Source organism: Syngnathoides biaculeatus, chromosome 4 (genome assembly GCF_019802595.1).
Source record: "Syngnathoides biaculeatus isolate LvHL_M chromosome 4, ASM1980259v1, whole genome shotgun sequence".
Classification (NCBI taxonomy): domain Eukaryota; kingdom Metazoa; phylum Chordata; class Actinopteri; order Syngnathiformes; family Syngnathidae; genus Syngnathoides; species Syngnathoides biaculeatus.
The window spans coordinates 17,488,919-17,511,336 of NC_084643.1; the positions used below are offsets into that span (position 1 = coordinate 17,488,919).

Below are 22,418 nucleotides of genomic sequence, written 5' to 3' on the forward strand. Positions count from 1 at the left end.
GTTCAAATGATCATACTACGTAGTTTCATCTCATGTTGTTTTGCTTCCGGTTTGGTTGCATCATAGGCTGGAGTGATGACATTTCTTTTAAAAGTGGCTACAAAACTAGCCCTTGTAGTCAACATTTTTTGTCTTCGTTTAAGTTAAAACAAACTCACAGGGTGTCATTTCTGATTTTTGGTGCAGTAGCAACAAGTATGCGGACTAACGATCGTAAAATGCAAAGGTCCCCCCCAGAGTTCAGGTTGCTGGCGCACATTACCGTAACATATAAATGCGTAACAAGACATCGAATATTTTATCAAAATCTATATTATACCTTCTTTTTTTAACCACTCTATGTACCTGTATGCAACTATACAATGTGAAAGTATTTTTTTCTTTTTCATCCATACCTAAAAATAATGCGGTCTACTGACTTTTTGAAAATATTTTTGGAAAAAATTGCGCATTATTTTGGATCTCAACAAGTACTTTCTTTACATTAAAGTATGCAGGTCAGAATGACATACAACATCATCTTTGCATACAGACATTCCAGTACACATCACGGTGTCCAGATTTTGTACACTAACTCATTACTCAAGATGGGGAAAAGTCACGAAATACCATGAACGATAGCCACTTTGGCCCACAAAAAAAATGGAAAAGGGTCAAATTGACCCAGAACATAACATAAGGGTTAAGAAGAGGGAGGGTGTCGCTCTCACATCTGAATCAGTTGTCAACCTTAGCACTAGTCCAAACATTAACTTTAAAACATATTAAGCTTGTGTTATGCCACGTACAATACCATTTCTGTTTATCTTGCAGTTATCTACTGCCCCGTGGGCAGAACTGGGTACTTACTGATTTTTTTTATAGATGAATTCTCAGAATTTATCACGGACAATATATAAATAACGTGTGACTTTAATATTTTTATGAAATGCCTGTCAGGACCTCTTAGTACAGCATCTCAGAAAATAATTGCGCTTTTGGTTTTGTGCAATTAATCAACAAACCGAACCATAACAATATTTTAGATGTTTGTTTTACCCGAAGCATTACGACCTCAAATGTAACGCTAATTCCCAAGACCACTGGTATGTCGGATCTGCACTTGCTGGGCTATTAGCCTCATTTCATTCATAGTCTCAAAAGCAGCCTACATTCAACAGCTCCTCCTTTCCAGCTCCTGATTTTATGGAATGTTTACTAAAAAAAAAAACATCATTCGGAATGAGGGTTAGGTTGTCTCTGATGTCTTTGGACAGCTCTTTGGTCTTGGCCATGATACAAGTTTGAGTCTTACTGATTGTATGGGGTGGAGAGGTGTCTTTATGCAGCTAACGACCTCACACAGGTGCATCTGATTCAGGATAATACATGGAGTGGAGGTGGACTTTTAAAGACGGACTAACAGGTCTTTGAGGGTCAGAATTGTAGCTGATAAGTGTTCAAATACTGATTTGCAGCTCGATCACACAAATCGTTAACAAAAAAATCATACATTGTGATTTCTAGATTTTTCTTTTTAGATTATCTCTCTTACAGTGGACATGTACCTACGATAAAAATTTCAGACCCCTCCATGATTTCTAAGTGGGAGAACTAGCAATATAGCATGGTGCTCAAATACTGATTTTCTTCACTGTATTGACCAGTAAATTGAGATCCTCGCCTTTCAACTTACCTTCTTCTTCACCACAGCTGACAGATACAAAATCCGTATCAATGCAAACACTGCACTGATACACGTGTTTATTTTTTGTTCCATTATTCCCTCACTTGTGAATAACCCCTAAGATAATCCTCCACTTGGGGCAGGATATCCTCCCCAGTCTGGAGAGGCCATGCTACTATTTTCTAATTCAGGACCATGTCTCAGATTTGGAGGTGCTTATTCTCATCCCAGCTCCAAATATTTTCAGCAAGAGTTGGAGATCATGGCTCGATGAAGCCAATAGAACCACATCATCTGCAAAAGGCAGGGATGCAATACTGAGGACATCAAACTGGACGCCCTCTATGTCTTGGCTGTGCCTCGAAATTCTGTCCATAAAATTTATGGTCAGAGTGAATCAGCGACAAAGGGCAGCCCTGAAATTATCCAACCCTAGCGACAAATAAGTATAACTTAGTGCCAGCAATGTAGACGATTCTAACACCGATCATACAGGTTATACAGCCCTTATCAGGGAGTTCGGTACCCCGTACTCCCGAAGCACCCCCGACAGGACTCTCCTAGGAATACGGTCAAATGCCTTCTCCAAGTCCACAATCAGTCACTGATATTTGAAAAATGTACAGGTGTGGTCAGTAATTCCTGCAGATATAAACTTGTGGGTGTGATTATGGATGGAATTCCAGTTTTATGAAAGAAATCATTCATGAGTTCTTATTTCGTAAATCGTTGGTTACACATCACCACCTAGCTTGTACCTTTGAACTTATTGCCTTGGAACAGATGTCATCAATCAGACAGATGTAATCAACCTGACAGATGTAATCAGTCACACTCACACTCTCATCATGTGACTTACGTGAATAAAAATAAGCTGCAACGGGACACGAGTTGGAGTTGATTGGTAGCAGGGAGAGGCTCTGGTCGCTTCCCTTGCAGCAAGTAAAACTTGAAGCCTTGTCTGTTCGCCTTTATTTAATAGAGAGTTACACTCTTAAACCAGGGCAGCGCGGTGGATCAGCTGGTAAAGCGTTGGCCTCAAAGTTCTGAGGACCTAGGTTCGATCTCAGCCCTCCCTGTGTGACGTTTGCATTTTCTCCCCGTGGCTGCGTGGGTTTCCTCCGGGCGCTCTGTTTTCCTCCCATATTCCAAAACCATTAATTGGACACTCTAAATTGCCACTAGGTGTGATTCTGAGTGCGGCTGTTTGTCTCAATGTGTCCTGCGATTGGCTGGCAACCAGTTCAAGGGTGTACCCCGCCTTCTGCCGGTTGACAGCTGGGATAGGCTCCAGCACTCCCTGCGACCCTCGGGAGGATAAGTGGTGAAAAAAATGGATGGATGGACTCTTAAACCTGACAAGTATATTGCTAAATTGGGGGGAAAAAAACATCATTTTAAAACTTCTTGTTACCAGATTAATATAACATAACTGTAAATTAAAAATAAAATAAACAAATACATAACTAAAATGGAAAACAACAATTTCAAACTCAGAAATTATCATTTCCAATTTCAACTGATATTAGTAGAACATGATACAAAATGGTATTTAACATTTTTCGTCAATAAAAATTCTTTATCTGACAAACTTAATCTGAAGAAAAGTTAAATACACTGGCCTGTCAAGGAGTAAACACGAACGGTCTATACCCGCAAAGTTTTGAAAATGCTGAAAGATAATTTCAACATAATCGGTGTTAGTGGCAACAAACTACCGATGCATTGAAACAAACATTCCTGTCGACAATCGTGATGTATTGTTATCATCTAGCGTAATTTACGGTGGTATCTATTGTAAATCCACTGATGAAAGCTCGCAGTAGATGATCTATATCTTCCTGAAGCATGTTGAGGGGAAAAGTTTTAAACTTCAAGATAACGTGGTACCATGGGAGAAAATGACCGTTCGCATTTAGATATATGGACAGACTAGTCTAACTTTAGAAGTTAGATCAAGTCAAAGTAAATCACAATCTCATACTGATTTTAGTTAGTGAAACATCACCTGTGTTATATCCCAGAAATATTTTCAGTGTAAGTGAATTTCCTTTGACATGGCTCATGATGTTAATGACTTTCGACGTAAATGCACTACGTGAAGAAGCTCGGAACATGCCTTTGGCATAACTTCCGAACATGCTCAGTACAGTTAACTTGCATTTCCTGTTTCTGGGTGAATACTGATTGTTTAGGATCAGGCTTGTTTTGTTGTTGGATTTTTTGTTCAGTGGTTTTGAGTTCAACAAAATGTCAGTACAAATCAGCAAAAAGATAGAATGATCTTACATATGAAGGCACCCAGAGAAAACTCGATTAACTTGACAGAATTTGATACGATTGACCAAAAAACTGTAGAGAAAACTGTTCAGCAATTGAAAACATCAACGAACTGTCTTGACTCAATACCATCTGACTTTTTCAAAACTATTGTGAAGTCAGTGCTAGCTGATTTGTAGCAAATAATCTATTTCTCACTTCAGTCTGGCGAGTTTCCCAAAGCTCTTAAAGTAGCTGCTGTTAAGCCTCTTGTAAAAAACAGAGTACTGGATGATTCCATGTTAGCTAGCCATAGACCCATCCCAAATCTCCCGTTCATAGCCAAGATTCTTGAGAAAGTTATTTTTAATCAACTCAGCAATTTCTTGAATTTATATGGACTTTTTGGCAGATTTCAAACAGGTTTCCGAACTCATCACAGTACAGAATCTGCTCTTATCAAAAGGCTAAATGATATAAGGTTGAATACTGTCTCAGGAAAGGTGTCAATTTGGTCTTGTTAGATCTCAGTGCGGCTTTTGATATGATAGATCATAATATACTGCTATACAGGTGGGAAACGTGGGTAGGTCTAAATGGAACGGTCCTTAAATGGTTTAGTTCCTACCTGGAGGAAAGGAGCTACTTTGTGACCATTGGAGGTGGTCGGACTCAGCGAATGGCAATGACCTATGGGGTCCCCTCAAGGGTCAGTTTTTGGACCTCTCCTGTTTACCCTGTATATACTACACTGCGAGCCTTTTTTCACCACCGCCGTGGTATTAACAGTTCAGGTGAGTTTGTCTGTGATGTAGGCTCCCAGAAATTTGAAGGAGTGGACACTGTCCACACAACTCCCCATTGATAAGCACTGGGCCCGTGTCCATGCCGCACTTCGAGAAGTCCAGGGTGATTTCTTTCATCTTTGTGGTGTTCAGTGTGAGGTTGTTTGCAGAACACCACTTTGACGATTTTCCAATCTCGTCTCTGTAGGCAGACTCATCTCTCCTTTTGAGATGAGTCCGATCACGGTGGTACTATCAGCAAACTTGATGATGGAGTTGCTGGGTTGGGCTGGTATGCAGTCATATGTTTACAGAGAGTATAGCAGAGGGCTCAGTACACAACTTTGGGTGGACACAACTCCCATGTCAAGTATTAAGACTGAGGTTAGAACAAAACACTGCAGCAAGACTTTGACAAGGATGAGAAAGTGCAATCATATTTCCCCCCATTCTGACCAACTTCCATTGGCTCCTGGTCTACTTAAGGTGTGATTTATTTTTTAAAGGTTCTCTTACTTATGAAATATGACATGAGTTAGCTTCCTCTTACAGTAGCTCATTGACTGTGCTGTACCTCATCTTCCGTCCAGAACCCTACATTCGCAAGGCCCTACTCTTTAGGCGACTCCAGCAGCCAGAAAAAAGCCTGCATGCTCTTGAACATTTTCCATTAAGGCTCCAGTACTCTGGAATGACATACTCTGTGGTATTAGACCTGCTGACTCAATAATGTTCCTACTTAAGACTTACGGTATTTGTACTTTTTGACGTTTAGCTATATGGTACATGGAAGGCTGTTATACTGCTGTTTGTCCTTTCTCCTCCCCTTCTCATCTGCTCGAAGTGAGAGCTAAGTGACATTGACCGAATCTGAGGCTGTTGCTGTTTGGTGGACCTTCGTCATTGCCAGTGGGGAAGCTGCTCCGACCAACCGGTCCAGGACCTTAGGTAGAACTACCGAAGGAGTCTACCCTGCAGCACATTTTTTTTCTGTAAATGGACTCCTACGCAATGTTCATTAACATTGTACAACACCAGGTTGTAATAAAAAGACCTCTCGACATCCAAAACAGCCTTGTCATTCAAGAAGTGTGAGCCAAAAACCTGCTGAGGTGCCAACTCATGGAGTTACAAAAATCATTTTATTGCATTGATTGTCTTAAAAAGTTGTGGAACAAAATATTAAGATACTATCATTTCTGTCCAAGACTGAGTATTTAAAGAAAACATAATTCTGTCAAACCATTTTTCTAAATTACTTTTGTTAGATTCCAGTTATTTTGAGGACAACTGTGTTTTTCTTTTGTTAACATAGTGGTACCAGCTATTTTATCATGCACAAAACCCTACTGACAAACAAAAGTGCTGTTGTAACAGATTACAATATAGTTTGACAGATCAACATGAACCTTTTACACTTGTTCAGTTCCATGATTTTATTACACCATTGTGACAGTTTATAAAGACTGAAAATGGAAAAAAGTGCACAGAATTTGAAATATCACCACAAAATTGAAGTGCAAACCATAGCATGGTAAATCTTTTCATGATACACACTACAATTTCACATGATACCAACTGCACATACTGTGCTACAGAATAGTGGTGCGCTTTTCACTATTGTCCGGCAGAGAGCACCATTTTAACAGCTGAGTAATTGAGTCTCTTAATCATAGCATTAGGAAAGCTGAATCTGACATTCTGGTGGAAATTGACCCACTAAATCAGAGCTCTTTGTTGTTCAACAATAATAAACATCCTTCATATGGTTAATTTTTTCAGTGTGAGTTAACAGTACAAAAAAAAAAAAACAAAGGTAAATCAAGTTATTTGCTTGTTCTCCCTAATTAAATCAATATAAACATACAAACGTTGTGGTGGAATTATCAAATTTGTATCCTTTTAGATGAATCGACAAGTCAATTAAGTATTACAATAGTTATAAGGATGCCAACTGCAATGTGTGGATTAAGTCGGGTATACCAATGCCACGAAGAGATTAATCTGCATTAGAATACAAGAGTTGGTTTAAAAAAAAAAAAAAGACCTTTACAACATTGTATGTCAACAATTAGGGCTGTATAATATAGAAACAGTTCCTTAAATGTCTTACTGATTGAAGCTAGAGACACAGTCTACCATAATGTCCGGACTATAAACCACGACTTTTGTCACACGCTTTCAACCCTGTGGTTTATGCGGTGATGTGGCTAACATGATTTTTTTTCCCCCAACAGCTTCAAGGGGGTGATTGAGCAGAAAAGGTAAGCGTGAGACAAGTGGAATATATGTGCAGAGGAAGACGCAAGTTAATGTTTTTGCTTTGTGTATGAATAAAATTTGCATAAACAGACCCTCATCATGGCAAATGCAAGAAGAAATCCATATGACGCAGCTTTCAAGTTAAAAGCAATCGAGTTGGCCGATAAAGAAGGAAACAGAGCTGCTGCTTGTGAAATTGGCATGAATGAATAAATGGTGAGACGCTGGAAACGGCAGCGGCAGGAAAAACTGGAGCAATGTAAAAAGATGAAAAAACCTTTCAGAGATAATAAAAGCAGGTGGCCCGAACTAGAAAATATTCTTGAAGACTTGGTGAACACACAGAGAGCAGATGGCTGAAGTGTTTCCTCTGTGCAGATCAGACTGAAAGCAAAAACAATCACCACCAGAAAGAAAAATTCAGGATTTCAAAGGAGGACCATCGTGCCAGTGACATTTACCGGTATGTTTTTTTTTTTTTCCCACCAGCTCTGTTAGCGCTGTGCTAGCGTGTTGCTGCTGCGTCACAGGCACTGTTTGGAAAGAAAAGCAAGGTATGCTTTTCAAACTTTGAAAACTCTCTGTGTACCGTCTTTCTTTGTAAATATCTCATGTTTCTATGTGGACACATGTGGCTTTTACACAGGTGTGGCTTATGTATGTACAAAATAGTTTTTCCTTTAAAAATGTACTGGGTGAGGCTTATAATCAGGTGCGCTCTTTTGTCTGGATTCACCGTCTATAAAAAAATTATTTGTGAAACACTCCTATAAGTCTGATCATCAGCATTAGTTACTAATATTTGAATCATAGATATTAATTAGTTCTTGTAATGGCCAAGTAAACATTGTGAAAAGTCTTAAAGATTAAACAAGACTGGCCTGTAGTACTTACAGAAGCAGTACCAGGTTAAACTGGAAAAAAAAAAAAACATGTAGTCAACATTTAAAAAAAAAAAAATGGTTCCCACACAAAATAATTGATCCCAACTACATCAAAAATCAATGGAAAGTTCTCACATAATCATTACCAATCAGTTTGAAAGATTACAAAAAAATAAAAAACAAACGAATCCCTGAAAGTTTAAAGCCAGGGGGCTCATCCTTGGTCATTTAGGATATTAGGATTCCAAGGTTTCATCCTAAATAGAATATAATGTATAGAAAATGGACAGTGCAGAATGAGGATGCAGTTTTTGCAAGGAACTTCAAGTATACGTTTCATGGAATTGTCCGTGTATGCTACAATACATGTTTGCTTTTACATTCAAATTCAAGGATGACTGGTAGACAAAAAGCATTGACAAGAAGGGTCTATAAACAAGGTGGACATTTTTTTTTTTTGTCTATGACACGCTGTGGGAACCCCTAACTGGAAAAGCCGAAAGGAAAAGAAGAAGATCCTTGTTGGGCCACAATGTCTGTGATGATTGGCTTATGAGGAATATAATTCTGATGTGTACAGCAAGTGGAGGAGGGAAACATTTCCCAATGCAGCAGTAGCTCATTTCTGCCAGCCAAAACAGTAACAAGCATTCACAGAAACCAAATAGATTAGAGGGGGTCCCCCATTTTCAACAGGCATATGTTTTCAGGTTACGATTGTTTTCATTCTAATGGTCTGAAATTGTTTTTATTCAGACTTCTTACTTTATGACTTTACTATTGCATTAGCATAGGTAAAATGATAGACTATGGCACATGCCATTGTACGTACAAATTCGGGTTACGATTCCACTGTAAGAACGTAACTGTCAAACTGTGGAACCCCTGTACATACTGTACCTTAAATGTAAAATACATAATGGCAATAATACACAGCTGGTGTTACACTAAGTTTAAGACAATATAAAAAGGTTCCAAAGAAAACTGAGTGGAAGAGTAGTGTGACAATGTAAAAAAAAAACAAAAACAAAAATTTCCAAATACTAAGGACAAATTACATTTAATTTGAGCTCGGCTAAAATCACTCGCATGTGCTTAGTGTTCAAAATAGCAGTAGTATTCAAAATACCAGTCCAACGTGACGAACCAGATCAATCCACGTTTTCAGTATATTTTTTGTCGCTGCATGTCAATCAAGTTAGCAGTAGGTGCAATAGATTCTCCGAAAACCCAGCATTGATGATATCCTAGAAACAAAAGTATATGCAAAATAGTTTTGAGTTTGTAAAGGCAATGGCAGACTATTTTTTTTAAACACATCCCATTCAACAAATTACCCAATTACACAGCCTTAAGCACGGTAGCTTGCAAGTGCAATAGAAGAAAAACAAAAGATGAAACACAACAACAAAACACAAAAACTAACATTTCTCAAAACACAAAAACACAGGGATGAGAATGCCAAATGAGAAAAAAGTCTGAAAATTAGCCAGGGGTCTGGGGGCCGCGAAGCCCCCGGAAGCTAAACGATTTTAGCAATTTGTTAGCCCCAAAACCATTAATTTCAACACTGAATTTAACTGTATTTGTGGAAAAAATGTTCCTTGTTTGGTGCTCTACCAGTACAACAAAAATTGAAATATCAGTTTAATTTCTTCAATGCTTGAATTATTGTATTTATTTGAAGCACATTATATATGAGTTTCATCATTTGCCAAACTTCAGAATTAATTTTCAATCTCTTTCACTATTTAATATGGATACACCATTATATTTTCTTTTTGATATGCAGTCAGTTATTCATAGAATTAGTATAGAGATGAAGCTCAAGTTTTTAGAACAATATGAATAAAAATTACCTTACCACATATGTGCTGTAGGCTGCTTTATCCATATTTCTCTTCAATAATTTAATCAATTCAAAGTTTTTATTATTTCAATGAATAGTTCGCTTGATCTTCATCCTTTTTTTCCAACACTTTCGCCATCGTATAACTTTGAACACTGTCACTCAGTTCGCGCTAAGTCCCACGCGCCATTACTTGGCTAACTAACAAGTCACACTGTGATTTCTGAGAACCGAGAACACATGTACATGGCAATGGTGAAACTCGATTAACCACTAACACAATTGTATCGTTATACTGTATAACTCTATTGTCCAATCGAGTAATCTGCCGCAAACAAGTTTTAATGTTTATGTCGCAAAACACAAATATTTACACTACCGAGCAAGTTAGAACGGGATATGATAGTCGTACTTGTGCTAGCACTAAGCTGAACTAGCAGCTTGAAGCCCACCATCGAGAGGCAGGCGCACGATATCCCCCTGAAATTTTCTCAACGAATTTGCGTTTATCTCGAGAATGGTCATTTTGGTCTGAAAAAGTCGGAAATCCGCCGATCGGCGGAAAATTCTCATCCCTGAAAACAAAACAGGAAACAAAAAAACAAACAGGCAAGACGACACCAAAAAAGAAATCATTCCCAACATTTCACGAAACTCAAAACACCGGAACAACCGGAAAGGGAGGTTCCTATTTTGAACTACCAGACACCGGGAAAGGGCTCGTTTGTTTCAGGATAAAAACCTTTTATATTATATAACCGAATCATGGACTTCAGAAGCTAAAAGTCAAAAGAACGACAGTTGTTTATCTTTGAACGAAAAGAAACCAAAAGATTTCAAGGTAAGGGGTTAAAAAAAAGTCAAGGTAAAGACTATGACAGTAAGTAAGTTTCTTTCGGCTTGTCCCTTTCGGGGTCGCCACAGCGTGTCATCTCAGATGAACGCACATATGTTTGGCACAATTTTTACGATGACAGTACTATTAGTTTAATGTACTGTTAGTTTAATGCACATGTTGAACTCAAGGCCCGCAGGCAAAATGTGGCCAGGTTTGTCATTTTATGTGGCCCATGAGAGCTTGAAAGGCCTGAATGTCCAAAAATAAATAGTTTAAAAGCATGCTTAGAACTAAAACTACATTTCCCACAATGTATCCCTGTAATCCCTGACGACTGTTACTTGCGAGGTGGCGGCTCAGCGACACCATGTGTCAGTGTTTCCACATCAATGCTAATGAGTGGAATCGGGAGAAAATAATGACCCCAAAATGTCAAAGAAGAGAAATGTTGATGCAGACGGAAGAAAGTTATGAGTTAAGATATTGCTCTCAAATTAATGTGACAACATTTTAAACGGATTTCGTTCATTAAAATCTTTGTGAAATTATACCAACTTAAACTGTGAACTATGCTATCAGCTTCCGTGCGTTTCAGTGCAATAATAAGCAAACCTTGAGCCCACAAAATAGTTGTTGCGGTTGCCGCGTACCAATTTACTAAATACACGGCATTTGCATAATTTTAAAACAGGACCGAAAACTTCGAATATACATTCAGGATATCGAAGCATTTACAAATTATCAGTTTATGACTAAATAAAACACAAATGCTTATCAGTCTTTGTTTGCAAAACGAGCCATCTCCTCCCTGCGTCTGACAGATGCAGGGAGGAGATGCCTACATCGGCACCTTCATCGCCAACTATTCCGTCTGCATTCAAACAAGTGTGCTGTCTAACTGGCTCAAATTGACAACCTTTATTTATTTATAAAGCTTGTATTCTTTACCGTCTTCATGGGACCCTTCAGAATAGTGTTAATCGTTCAAAATATCGGAAAGTTCGTCGCTCTTAGAATGGATTCCTATGGCCGTCATGATGTTGTCGTCGTCACGTCGCTCCTCAGGTTTTTCCGCTTCGTTTCCGTCTTTTTCCGGCAAATCCAGCAATGTGGGATCATTTTTTTGCCGATAATCGAAAAATAAAAATGTTTCTTTCATAAAAAAACTGTATAATATTAGCAAAGGGTGCATTGAAGACCTTACATACACTAAAAAAAAAAAAAATTGAATCATTATTTTAATGACTGATACATATATTCCACTAATTGACTTTGTTAACCAGTCAGCTCTGATGTAATGTTAAGAAATTTTGTTTTAGGAGAAGATGTTTCCTCAGACTTTTAAGGTAAGTATGCTGACTACCATCTTTTTTCATATATACTGTTACAAAATTACTGTCAAACTCAACTGTAATATACAGCCTTTTGTGAGAATGAACAGTAAAATGTTTTTCATTATTTCAGCCTGCTTTGCTAATTTTCAGCAAATTGTCACATTTGTCTTTCACATTTAAATGAATACAGTGCAGACTCCGTAAATTCCACCACAATGTTGAAGCTGTTCTACTAAAACACAACCATCTTCACCACTTTGGAGCAATCTGGCCTTACATTCATCACGATTGCCTGTGCAGAATTCTGGACTTTTCCAAGGCAAGAGAACTTGACATCTCACTGCTGGTTTTATGAATTTAGGGACAAGTATGCTGACTACTGTCTTTTTTGTTATGTACTGTCATGTTTTTGTTATGTATTTGATGTCAAAATGTATCAAATAAGAAATAATAATAGGGTAGTAAGGCCTATCAAGCTCAAATGATGTGAGAATGATTTGGAAGGGGTTTTTTTTTTTGCCTGCTTTTCAGCAAATTGTCACATTTGTCTTTCAGATTTAAATCAATCCAGTGCAGATTCTGTAAATTCCACGACAGTGTTGAAGCGGTCCTACTGAAATACTACCGTCGTCACCATTCTGCAGCAACTTGGCCTTCCATCCATCACCACTGCCTCTGCAGGTTACGAACCCTTGGTGCTTTAAAGTCACACCTTACATGATCTCATAGGACTGTTCCAAGGCAAGAGAATTTGACATTCCACTGCTGGTTGTGTGAATTTAAGGGCATTTGCTGCAAGAGAAAAATATTAATTCATTTGCACTATCACCTGAGAACAAGAGAGACGGTGCATGGTCCATTCTCGGGTTGTAACTTTTAAACCAACCACCTTAACAGCTTTTCAGGTCATACAACTAAGAACGATAAAAATCATACATTGACAGATTTGGTGATGTCAATGGTAGAAGTGAGTGATTATCAGTCGAGAGTCAAACTTGTGACAACGTGGCAAGAACTGAATCGTCCCTCACAAGTAGTCCTAGTTTAGATTCTTCATAAAAAAAAAAACGAAACTGACTGTGCAGTCATTGTTGATTCTTAAATACTCAAGCACAGATTACCTTTGTTTATTCGTCATATGCAAAGTCTATTACATGTTTCAAAACATGCAATACAGACAATCCTAGAAGGTTTTAACAATATTTTGTCCCTTTCCCAGGTTCACACGTCTGCAGCTCTTTAAGAGGTCCTTCAAAAACACAATATTGATATCAAAGATGTTGTTCAAGAGTTAGTCACGTGTTTAAAAATAATCAATTCTTTGTTGTGACATCAGAAAAAGGTGCATTATCCACTGATTACAGAAGAAATAAGTATTTTAAGGAGCATTTCTCCATAATTTAACCAGTTGAGTTCTTCCATTCATCCATTTCCTTGCCCGCTTGTCCTCACGAGGGTCACGGGGAGTGCTGGAGGCTATCCCAGCTGTCAATGGACAGGAGGCGGGGTACACCCTGAACTGGTTTCCAGCCAATCACAGGGCACATAGAGCCACACTCACAATGATATCTAGGGGCAATTTAGAGTGTCCATTTAATGTTGCATGTTTTTGAGATGTGAGAGGAAAGCAGAGTGCCCGGAGATAACCCACGCAGGCACGGGTAGAACTTGCAAACTCCACGCAGTTGGGTCTGGGATCGAACCTGGGTTCTCAGAACTGTGAGGCCAATGCTTTACCAGCTGATCCACCGTGCTGCCACAGTTGAGTTCTTATATGACCAACATTAAAAAAAATAATAATAAAAAAAAAGAAAAAAAAATCAAAACTTTGTGAATCAGGTTATTGAGCTTTTACTGAACAGAGTTGAGTTTCTGGAGAAGCTTGTTTTCAGGGAAGAGTCCATTCCTGAGGTTTACAAAACCTTTCAGGACAGTTAGTATTTTAAAGAGAACAAAACTTTTGGAGATCATAACCCTTGTATTTTTTTGGAGCTTTACGTCAATGATTTTGAACTGTGTAACCTCTTAAAGAAAATTAATAGAATTACTTCAGTGTATTGGTTGATTCTTAACTTGCCCTCGAAGTTTAGTTCACTTTATATTCAATTCATTTAGCTGTCCTCAGTAAGAGTTATAATGCAAAGCAGTTTGATTATGACAAGTTTCTAGGTCCTTTAATCAAAGATTTAAAGTCACTGGAGCAAATGGGTGTTTATGTTCAAGCTCTTGATAGCTATATAGTTTTGTTTTTTGTGTCAGTCCAGACATTTAGGAGCTCATTCACTTGCTGGATTTCAGGAAAGTTTCATTGTAAATAATTTCTGTATATTTTGTCTAACTAGTTGTGGTGAAATTGCAACTATTGCATTATCTCATTTTCAGTTAAGGTCCAGAGAACAGCATATTTCTTTTACGACTTCAAAATGAAAATGTTCAACGTGTATGGTGTAAGAGCTGATTGTGCATTGAGTAAGCACTTGTCATATTTTCACCCTGTCACTGGATTTCCTCCAGATATATTACATGACTTCTTTGAAGGCATTATTTCTACCGATTTTTTTGTTTGAAAAAGTTCATTTCAGAAGGCTATATTACTTTGGAAAGACTGAATAGCTTAATTACTTAATTTCCATACAAATACCTAGACTATTTCAAAAGCAGGTCTTTCAAAGGGCAGTATAGGTGGCAATGGCCATGAAAACTGGACTCTTTTACGATTCCTTCTGCTTATTATTGGAAGGGGGCTACAAGAAAAATAACCTGCATAGGAGATTCTGATGAACTTGAAAGAAATTGTTGTATTACCTGTTTATTCTGAGCAAACATTGCATTACCGAGAGACCAAGTTGTATAAGCACAGAAGGCTGCTCACAGACACTTTTCCTGATTTTAATCTGTGACCCAAGCACCACTTTCCTCAACATTATCCTCACCTTCTACGCTGCTTTGGTCCTTTGGTGGAGTTATGGATGATGAGGTTCGAATCGAAACATACCTTTTTTAAAAAAAGACCATGCATGATGTTCAGAACTTTAAAAAATGTGCTCCTTGCACTGTCATTGAGGCACCAGCAGATGATGGCTTGCCAATTTGATAGCCAAAGTCTTTTTAAGCCTAAGTTACATGTGGAGAAAGTAACTGGCATCAAAATCTACTTGTTGGATACTCCTCTTCATGCAGTAATTAAGAAAACTTATCCAAATCTGGCAACTGCATCAGTCTCTAAAGAAATTTATTTGCTTGGGATTCAGTATGCATAGGGTATGATTCTGTCAGATGGACAATACAGTGTTTTGCCAGAATTCCATAAGATAGTTTTTTCTGATATTAGTGGCTAATTTGCACATGAGCAGCATAGTTCTCGTGATTTAATAATGCTACAAAGATAGAACTTCCACAGAATATATAACCTTGGTTCATAGTTTACAAATTAAAATGTCAGGAATGTGTGTTCTTGTGCATCCTAACTTTTTTATCCTTTTTTATATTTTTCTGTGTAATACTGGCCGGATTGCTACTGCTGGTTAAAATTTCTTCAAGACAATCCCATAAAGTTTTGGTTCCTGAGGTTCTTGAATCTGCTGAACACTTGCAAACCATCCATAAGGAAATTGTTCAACCAATATGAAGACACAGACTTTAAAGCCCAAGTGTCATCCCTATAAACATTCTAAAATAGATATTGTAATGAAAAATACATATAACATTATTCACTTCAATGTCCATACGAAAAAATAAATGTGAGTGAAGAGCGCGTCATCCATGCGCAAAGTTGCAGAAGTGTCATTCTACAATATCCAAGTGGTCACCATATTGGCTGCATCCTCCGTCTGTGACGTCACCCAGACATTCGCCAATGAAAACACGCAGTGCACCCAACTATGGGAGACGAACACGCCCCTTCTGACACGGAAGCTCTTTTCGAAACGGAGAACACCACACAACCGAGCGAAGTTACCGGGGCAATATTACCCTATTGTTTCTAGCCATATTCAGATGATATGCGATCACGGCCAAACCGCATCCCCGTCAGATCCACTTCCGCGGCGGAGATGAGTCATCGCGGCTCATCGCAGCTGGCCGGTGTGGCTTATGACGGAGCCAAGCCATGCTGCTTTAGGAGGTTGTTCACAGCCGCCGCAGTACACGATGAGCACCACTGCGCGCACGCGGCTGAGTGAGGCATTCTCGGCTGGGTTCTTCAGAGTCGCGCCCATCCGCAAAGCCCAACACGCAGCCTTCGCAGAACCCGTGACCGCCGAACGCGGCGCCTCAGCCGGTGTGGCTGATTTTCAGTGCCGTGGTGGCATATAATGGAGCCGAGCCATGCTGCTTTTCGGGGGATGTTCATAGCCACCGCAGTACTCGATGAGCACCATCGAGCCGGGGCGCGTTACTACGTGCACGCGGCTGAGTTAGGCATTCATGACGCTGTCGGAACCGCACATCGACATATTTCGTATGTGGATCTTTTATGTTATGTTATGAGAGACCGATTACGTGGTCCGCCCCAAACTATTATTTATTTTTAGTAGCTGTATACACATCTACCTGTCATTGGAACCCACAAAGCTTTTGTCCTCTGCACCCGTGCAATCCATTTTTCACATTTTTCACTCTTGCAAACTTATGAAGGGTAAATCCATTCTCCTGTGTGATCAAGCAATGTCCAGCAATGCAATGAGCCGGCATTTTGGCTAACACGAAGGAACAACGAGCTACCTTACCGGAGGTAAAACTAATGGAAACAAACGAGTTCACTTGGGAGTGCCGCTGTCCTTTACGTCACTTCCTGCTTATTCTCGAAAACAAATCCCTCAAGAGGATTTTCCTGGCGGGAGTTACAAAAAGCTGTATACGTCAAAATCATGTTTTGTGGTGAAAAAACACGTGGGCCCATATTGGCTGATGTTTTTTTATTAATAACATACTAAAAATCATCCATTTCATGACAGTAGCCCTTTAATAATGCATTCTGTAATTTGATATTGATATATTTGATATTGAATTTCGTGCCACCTGAACGTGCAATCTTACATATTCTCTGGGATGAGCCACCTATAATCTGCCTGCAAGAGTTGGATTCTTTGGATTCAGGTTCTTCCCTGGCCATTGTGTCCACCAGAGAGCTGCCTCTGAGTTCCTCAGTTTTACTAAGGAACTATCTGCGAAGTGTAACAGAGTGCCTCTCACCGTTTCCAATTCCATTTTTTTCTTATGCTGTAGAGCTGAGGCTACGTAACGGAAATGAGGAATATGAAAAAAGTCAAAAAGGTATCAACATAAGAGACATGAAGATGGACATTTTGGACAAGATTGCTTGGGCAGTGTTTGAAGTGAAAGCCTATCCTGATCAAGACCAGATTGTGTCAATTGCTTCTGCTCTCATCAGCACACATTCCTGCTTTCGAGAACCAGGCAGTAGAACATGGTATGATGGCTGGAAAATGAGCATAAAATATAAACTTGGCAATTACAGGTCCAAACTACATCAGGCAGGATGTAATGAGGTTAGCATTAACCGAAAGAGCGGGAGCCATGGCTATGATGTTGCAAGTCCTGTATGTGAAAAGAGCAAAGTGAGGGGAGATTAATCATGTCCCTGACTATCCATCTAACATAGTGTAGACTCTTTGTAGGATGAAAGAGTGACTTTAGTCGATTAGTTCAAGAATAAGCATAAAGATATTGGACTCATAGGACAAAATAGGAAGCTGACCTTTTCCCTGAGGCGTAAGGAGATTGTGGAGATACAGCCTATGGTGTCAGAGGTTCTGGAACAGTAGCCTGGTCTGTTTTGGGAGGCAGAGGAAGCCAGCTGAGCAAAGGATATATGTCTTATATGTATTTATACATGTATTATATATGTTGTGTTTCAGATTTGACCTTTTATAACATCAGAATCTAGAGTGATTTATCTGTTGGTTAAATTGCATCCATGAAGATGGTGTTGTTTCATCAAGGACCTAAAATTACTGTTAAAATTTGTCAACAGATCAGGGAAGAGTTTCAATGCATCACCAACAAGAATCTAATGGGCCACTTCAGAGCAGGCATTAGTCACCACACTTCAGGGCTCATTAAACTCTATCAGCCAAGAAGGACTGTTTTTCCACCAGAGATAGATCAACTTTTTAACAGACTGGATGAGGAGGTGAGTCTTTGTTGTAGAATCATATGGCAGCTTTTTCTGGATGTACAAAAGGGGTTGGTCACCTCAGGGCTAAGGTCTGTTGTTGTAGGAATCTTTTTAATGTCACACACTTGGTATAACAATCGGAGCCTGTCAGTGGCACAGAAAAGCACTTCAGTCAGCAGTTTTCAGAGGGTCCAGGTTGAACAATGCCAGTTATCCTTCAAATATAGTAAATATGACCTCCATTCAAAAGATGCTTTAGGATACAGAAGAAAAAAGTGTTTGCCCTCAGCTTACTGTATGTCAGTGTCAGTATTCGCCATCACAGCACACTGCCAAACTGCAGCCTTGAAGGTCCTTCCCTCGTATTTTCGTGAAAGTCATGACAAGCTCTTCAGAAACTGTCTTGTAAGTGGGTAGAGAATGTAAAAAACCTGGCTATGCTGGGCATGACTTTGTTTCCAATTACATTTGTAAGTTAAACGTCCAGCTGTAGGGGATAGGATGTGAGTATTTAATTTGGCATTCTAGTTGAAAAAAAAAAACAGTAAATGGGTTTATTTGGAATTTTTACAGACTAAATAGTTTATGCCAAGTCATTTTATGATTAATGTGTTGCCCATCTGTCTTTCCATTCTTCTGTTGTTTGTCTGTCATGACAAGGCCACTGACACAGAAGACGAACAGACCAAAGGCCTCATTGATGGTATCCTCACAGTAATGGAGGATGATCGTGCTGCAGTTTCTGGAAATGTCCTGAGTGTTTCTGTTGTTCTGGAAGAAAGGGTCAGATCCCTGAAAAATAAACTTCTTCAGCGAGTTCACTGAGCCAACTAATGATGTTGGATCTGGCATAGATGACCTCTAAATCAGACTCTCTACTCTGTCCAGCCAACAGCATGTATGGGACAAGGACCAAGTACCTTCCCATGTTGTCCCGCTCTCTTCCTGGGGAGCCTTACGAACCCTGGTCTCTCACTCTGACTCGCGCTGTGGGAGGCGCCCTTTTCCCTGTGACTTTGCTTTGATCACCTGTACAGCCTGCCAACAGGGGTTTCCACAGGACCCGCTCCAGCCAGACCCGATATTCAAAGGGACTTCAAGGCTTTGTTTGCAGTTTCTGCTCGGGTTCTCCCCTTCTAGAACCGGTGGCACAGCGTGGTCACAGCGCCCCCTCTACCTTCATATCTATCACCCTGTCATTCTTTGCTCTCGACATTCTCTCGTCATATTCTTCTACTTCTTCTTCTCTACGGAGGACTACGGAGACTCCCACATGCGAGCCTGGCAGTTCTGAGGACCATCCTCAGGCGCCTCGTGTAACTCCACAACAATCAACAGCATGTTGGTTTTACCCCCTCCGAACTCACTCAGTTTTTTCCTGCTTAATTCTTTTTTTAGTCTTCCTCCCTTCTTATTCCAAGTTCACACAATCTTACACGTTGTCTTCCTAAACACATTACATGTGATTTTGTGTTGATCCTTTACAAAGAACTTTAAGCAATGTTGAAAAAGCATTTAATATTGAGGCTTAACCATTGCTTATTGTGGCATTGTTAAAAATGTTATTGATCAATAGATTTATATCTTTATCATTGTTCCATTTGGTGTTCTGTACACGAAAAGTTGAATGTTTTTACAGAGAAGAAGATAGCAATGTATGCTACAATACCATGCTACTGCAAAATGTTACTTCTATGATTGGGAAGGGCAGGTATGCATGTAGAGTTACAATAAAGCACAAGTTCGTAATATAGATGATACCTCTGTAATTATTTTCATCTTTTATGGGTAATTATTGATAGATTATTATTTTTAGTGACTGTGACTAATTCATAATTTTTAATTGCAGGGTGTATTATTCTTAAATCAAACTACCAGTTATAGTGAATTGAATTTATTGCTGTTCTTCTTGCAGAACAACTTTTTTTTTACAGTGCAACTGGCCCTTTGAAGACAGCCTTTTTACTGATGTGGCCCTCGGTGAAAATGAGTTTGACACCCCGAGTTTAGTGGTTTAGCGACTTAATACCTCTGCAATGGAGTTACATTTATTGTTAATAAAACAGACATTTTTTTCATTGGTTTTGCTGTACTGTACAGCAGTTTTGTCATGATAAAATATTTGGTGTGCACAGACTTTGGCTCACTATATTGTTGTTTGTTCCACATTTTCAAATAATCTTAACTTTTTTCCCCCCAAATAAACATTGGACTGATGATTCCATATAGAAATGTGTTAAAACCTCAGAGGAATAACACTGCGATTACTTTTAGACCCACATGTGACGGCACTTAATTTGCAGAAACAAGCTGTCCAGAACTATTCTTTAAACTATCCGCATCAACTGTAATAAATCTGTGGGTTTACCCGACACTGTGGTGCATTGTTTATTTTAATATTTTATTTTTTAATATAAACCAACTGGTATGTTGCGGTCACTAATTTAGAGAAGCCTTGCTATTATTTAAGTTTATAGTTACTGTTAGATGGAGACAATGATCTTCAGTCCTGAAAGGGCCACTATCATGAAATGGATGATTTTTAGTATGTTATTAATGAAAAAACGGCAGCCAATATCGGCCCAGCCGTTGTTTCACCGCAAAACATTATTTTGACATATACAGCTTTTTGTAACTCCCGCCATGAAAATCCTCTCGAGGGATTTGTTTTCGAGAAGAAGCAGGAAGTGACGTAGAGGACAGACGCGCCCCCAAGTGGACTCGTTTGTTTCCATTAGTTTTACCTCCGGGAAGGTAGCTCGTTGTTCCTTCGTATTAGCCAAAATGCCAGCTCGTTGCATTGCTGGATATTGCTTGAACACTCGGGAGAATGGATTTACCCTTCATATGTATGCAAGAGACCTGGTTCTTCCATTTTGTAATGATTGCGCCAACAGAGGACCTTTTTTCACCAAACTGCTTGGCAATTTCCCTGTAGCCCTTTCCAACCGTGTAGAGTTGTACAATTTTGTCTCTAGTGTTTGGACAGCTCTTTGGTCTTAGCCATGTTACAAGTTTGAGTCTTATTGATTGTATGGGGTGGACAGGTGTCTTTGTGCAGCTAACGACCTCAAACAGGTGCATTTGATTCTGATTCATGGAGTGGAGGAGAACTTTTAAAGGCGGACTAACAGGTCTTTGAGGGTCAGAATTCTAGCTGATAGACAGGTGTTCAAATTCTTCTTTGCAGCTGTATCACACAAATTGTTAAAAAAATAATACATTGTGATTTCTGGATTTTTCTTTTTAGATTATCTCCCTCACAGAGGACATGCACCTACAACGAAAATTTCAGACCCTTCCATAATTTCTAAGTGGGAGAGCTTGCAAAATAGCAGAGTGTTCAAATACTTATTTTCTTCACTGTATTCCTGTGGATTTGTTTTACTCTAGAACAGTTTTGGCATTTAGATTATTTTTATAAAAGTGGTAAATTCTGGACTGTCTGGAATGTGCACCAATCACATTCATCTTTGCAGTGAGGAGACAACCATGACACTGCAGGACATTGTGGTAAACCTGTCATGTCTTATTGACAACACAAAAGTCAGCAGGTTCAATGTCTCAAGGGGTAATTTTGGGGATGGAGCAGTCAAGAGGTTTCAACCGTACAACATACTCTGAAACCTGTGACATGATGGTCAGATTTACTGATGATGCTAGTATTGCTGAGGAGGGCGTCGACGCGGGTGGTCCAAGATGAGAGTTTTTAACTCTGTTAATGAAGCACCTGAAAGACCGGCCAATTTTTGATGGACCAGAGGGATATCTGTTATATAAATTAATTAAAAGCTGTCAGGGAGGATGAATACTACCTCACAGGAACGATGATTGCAGTGTTAGTTGTACATGGTGGTCCAGGACCACATTTCGTGTCTGAAGAGATTGTACATTATCTTGCAGGACAGCATTCATTCAACTCAATGGCTACTTTAATAACGGATGAAGAAATTGTGAAAGATTTGCAAGAGCTGAGAATAGTACAAAGTGACAGTGTGGTAAGGCAGATTTATTTATTGACCAATGTATTTAAAACAATGGTCTTTCAACCCTTCATTTTTTAGCTGGACTCCATAAATACTCAACTTTGCTGGTTCCTGTCCTATGCTACTCCCAGAAGCAATTTAGTAGTTTTGGACTTGAGAGACTCTTTGAGCCTAATCTCAGTCCTTCAAGGGAAAACCAAAGACTTAAAGAAACTCCTTGATTATGAAGGTTTGGAGTTTTTATAACTAGTTAGGATAGGTGAACTCATCATCGGTGTATGTGAACATCTTTCCATTGCAGATGGTTAAGCGTCTGTGTCTTTTGGAGATGTTATGATGTTTGCAACTGGGCTCACACCACTTCCTCCATCTGGTTTGGATCCACCACCAAGAATCGAGTTCTTGGATGACTGTAC

General features: G+C 39.2%; 1 protein-coding gene across 9 annotated transcripts in view; it reads right to left on the bottom strand.

Moving 5' to 3' along the window:
- Window positions 1-22,418, bottom strand: part of LOC133499064 (VIP36-like protein) — a 79,723-nt gene that overhangs the window by 25,905 nt on the left and 31,400 nt on the right. For 2 of the 9 annotated variants that reach the window (XM_061816563.1, XM_061816571.1), the window contains exon 9: window positions 6,499-7,505. The exons of 3 other annotated variants lie outside the window; for them this stretch is intronic. Coding sequence is in view for 1 of the 6 variants with exons in the window: in XM_061816568.1 (XP_061672552.1) it covers window positions 9,021-9,103 (83 nt within the window). In the remaining 5 variants the exon portion in view is untranslated. Of the gene's footprint in view, window positions 1-6,498; window positions 9,104-22,418 lie in introns of those variants that run through there. 4 more of the 9 variants (XR_009794535.1, XM_061816568.1, XM_061816564.1 and 1 more) reach the window with 4 other exon arrangements.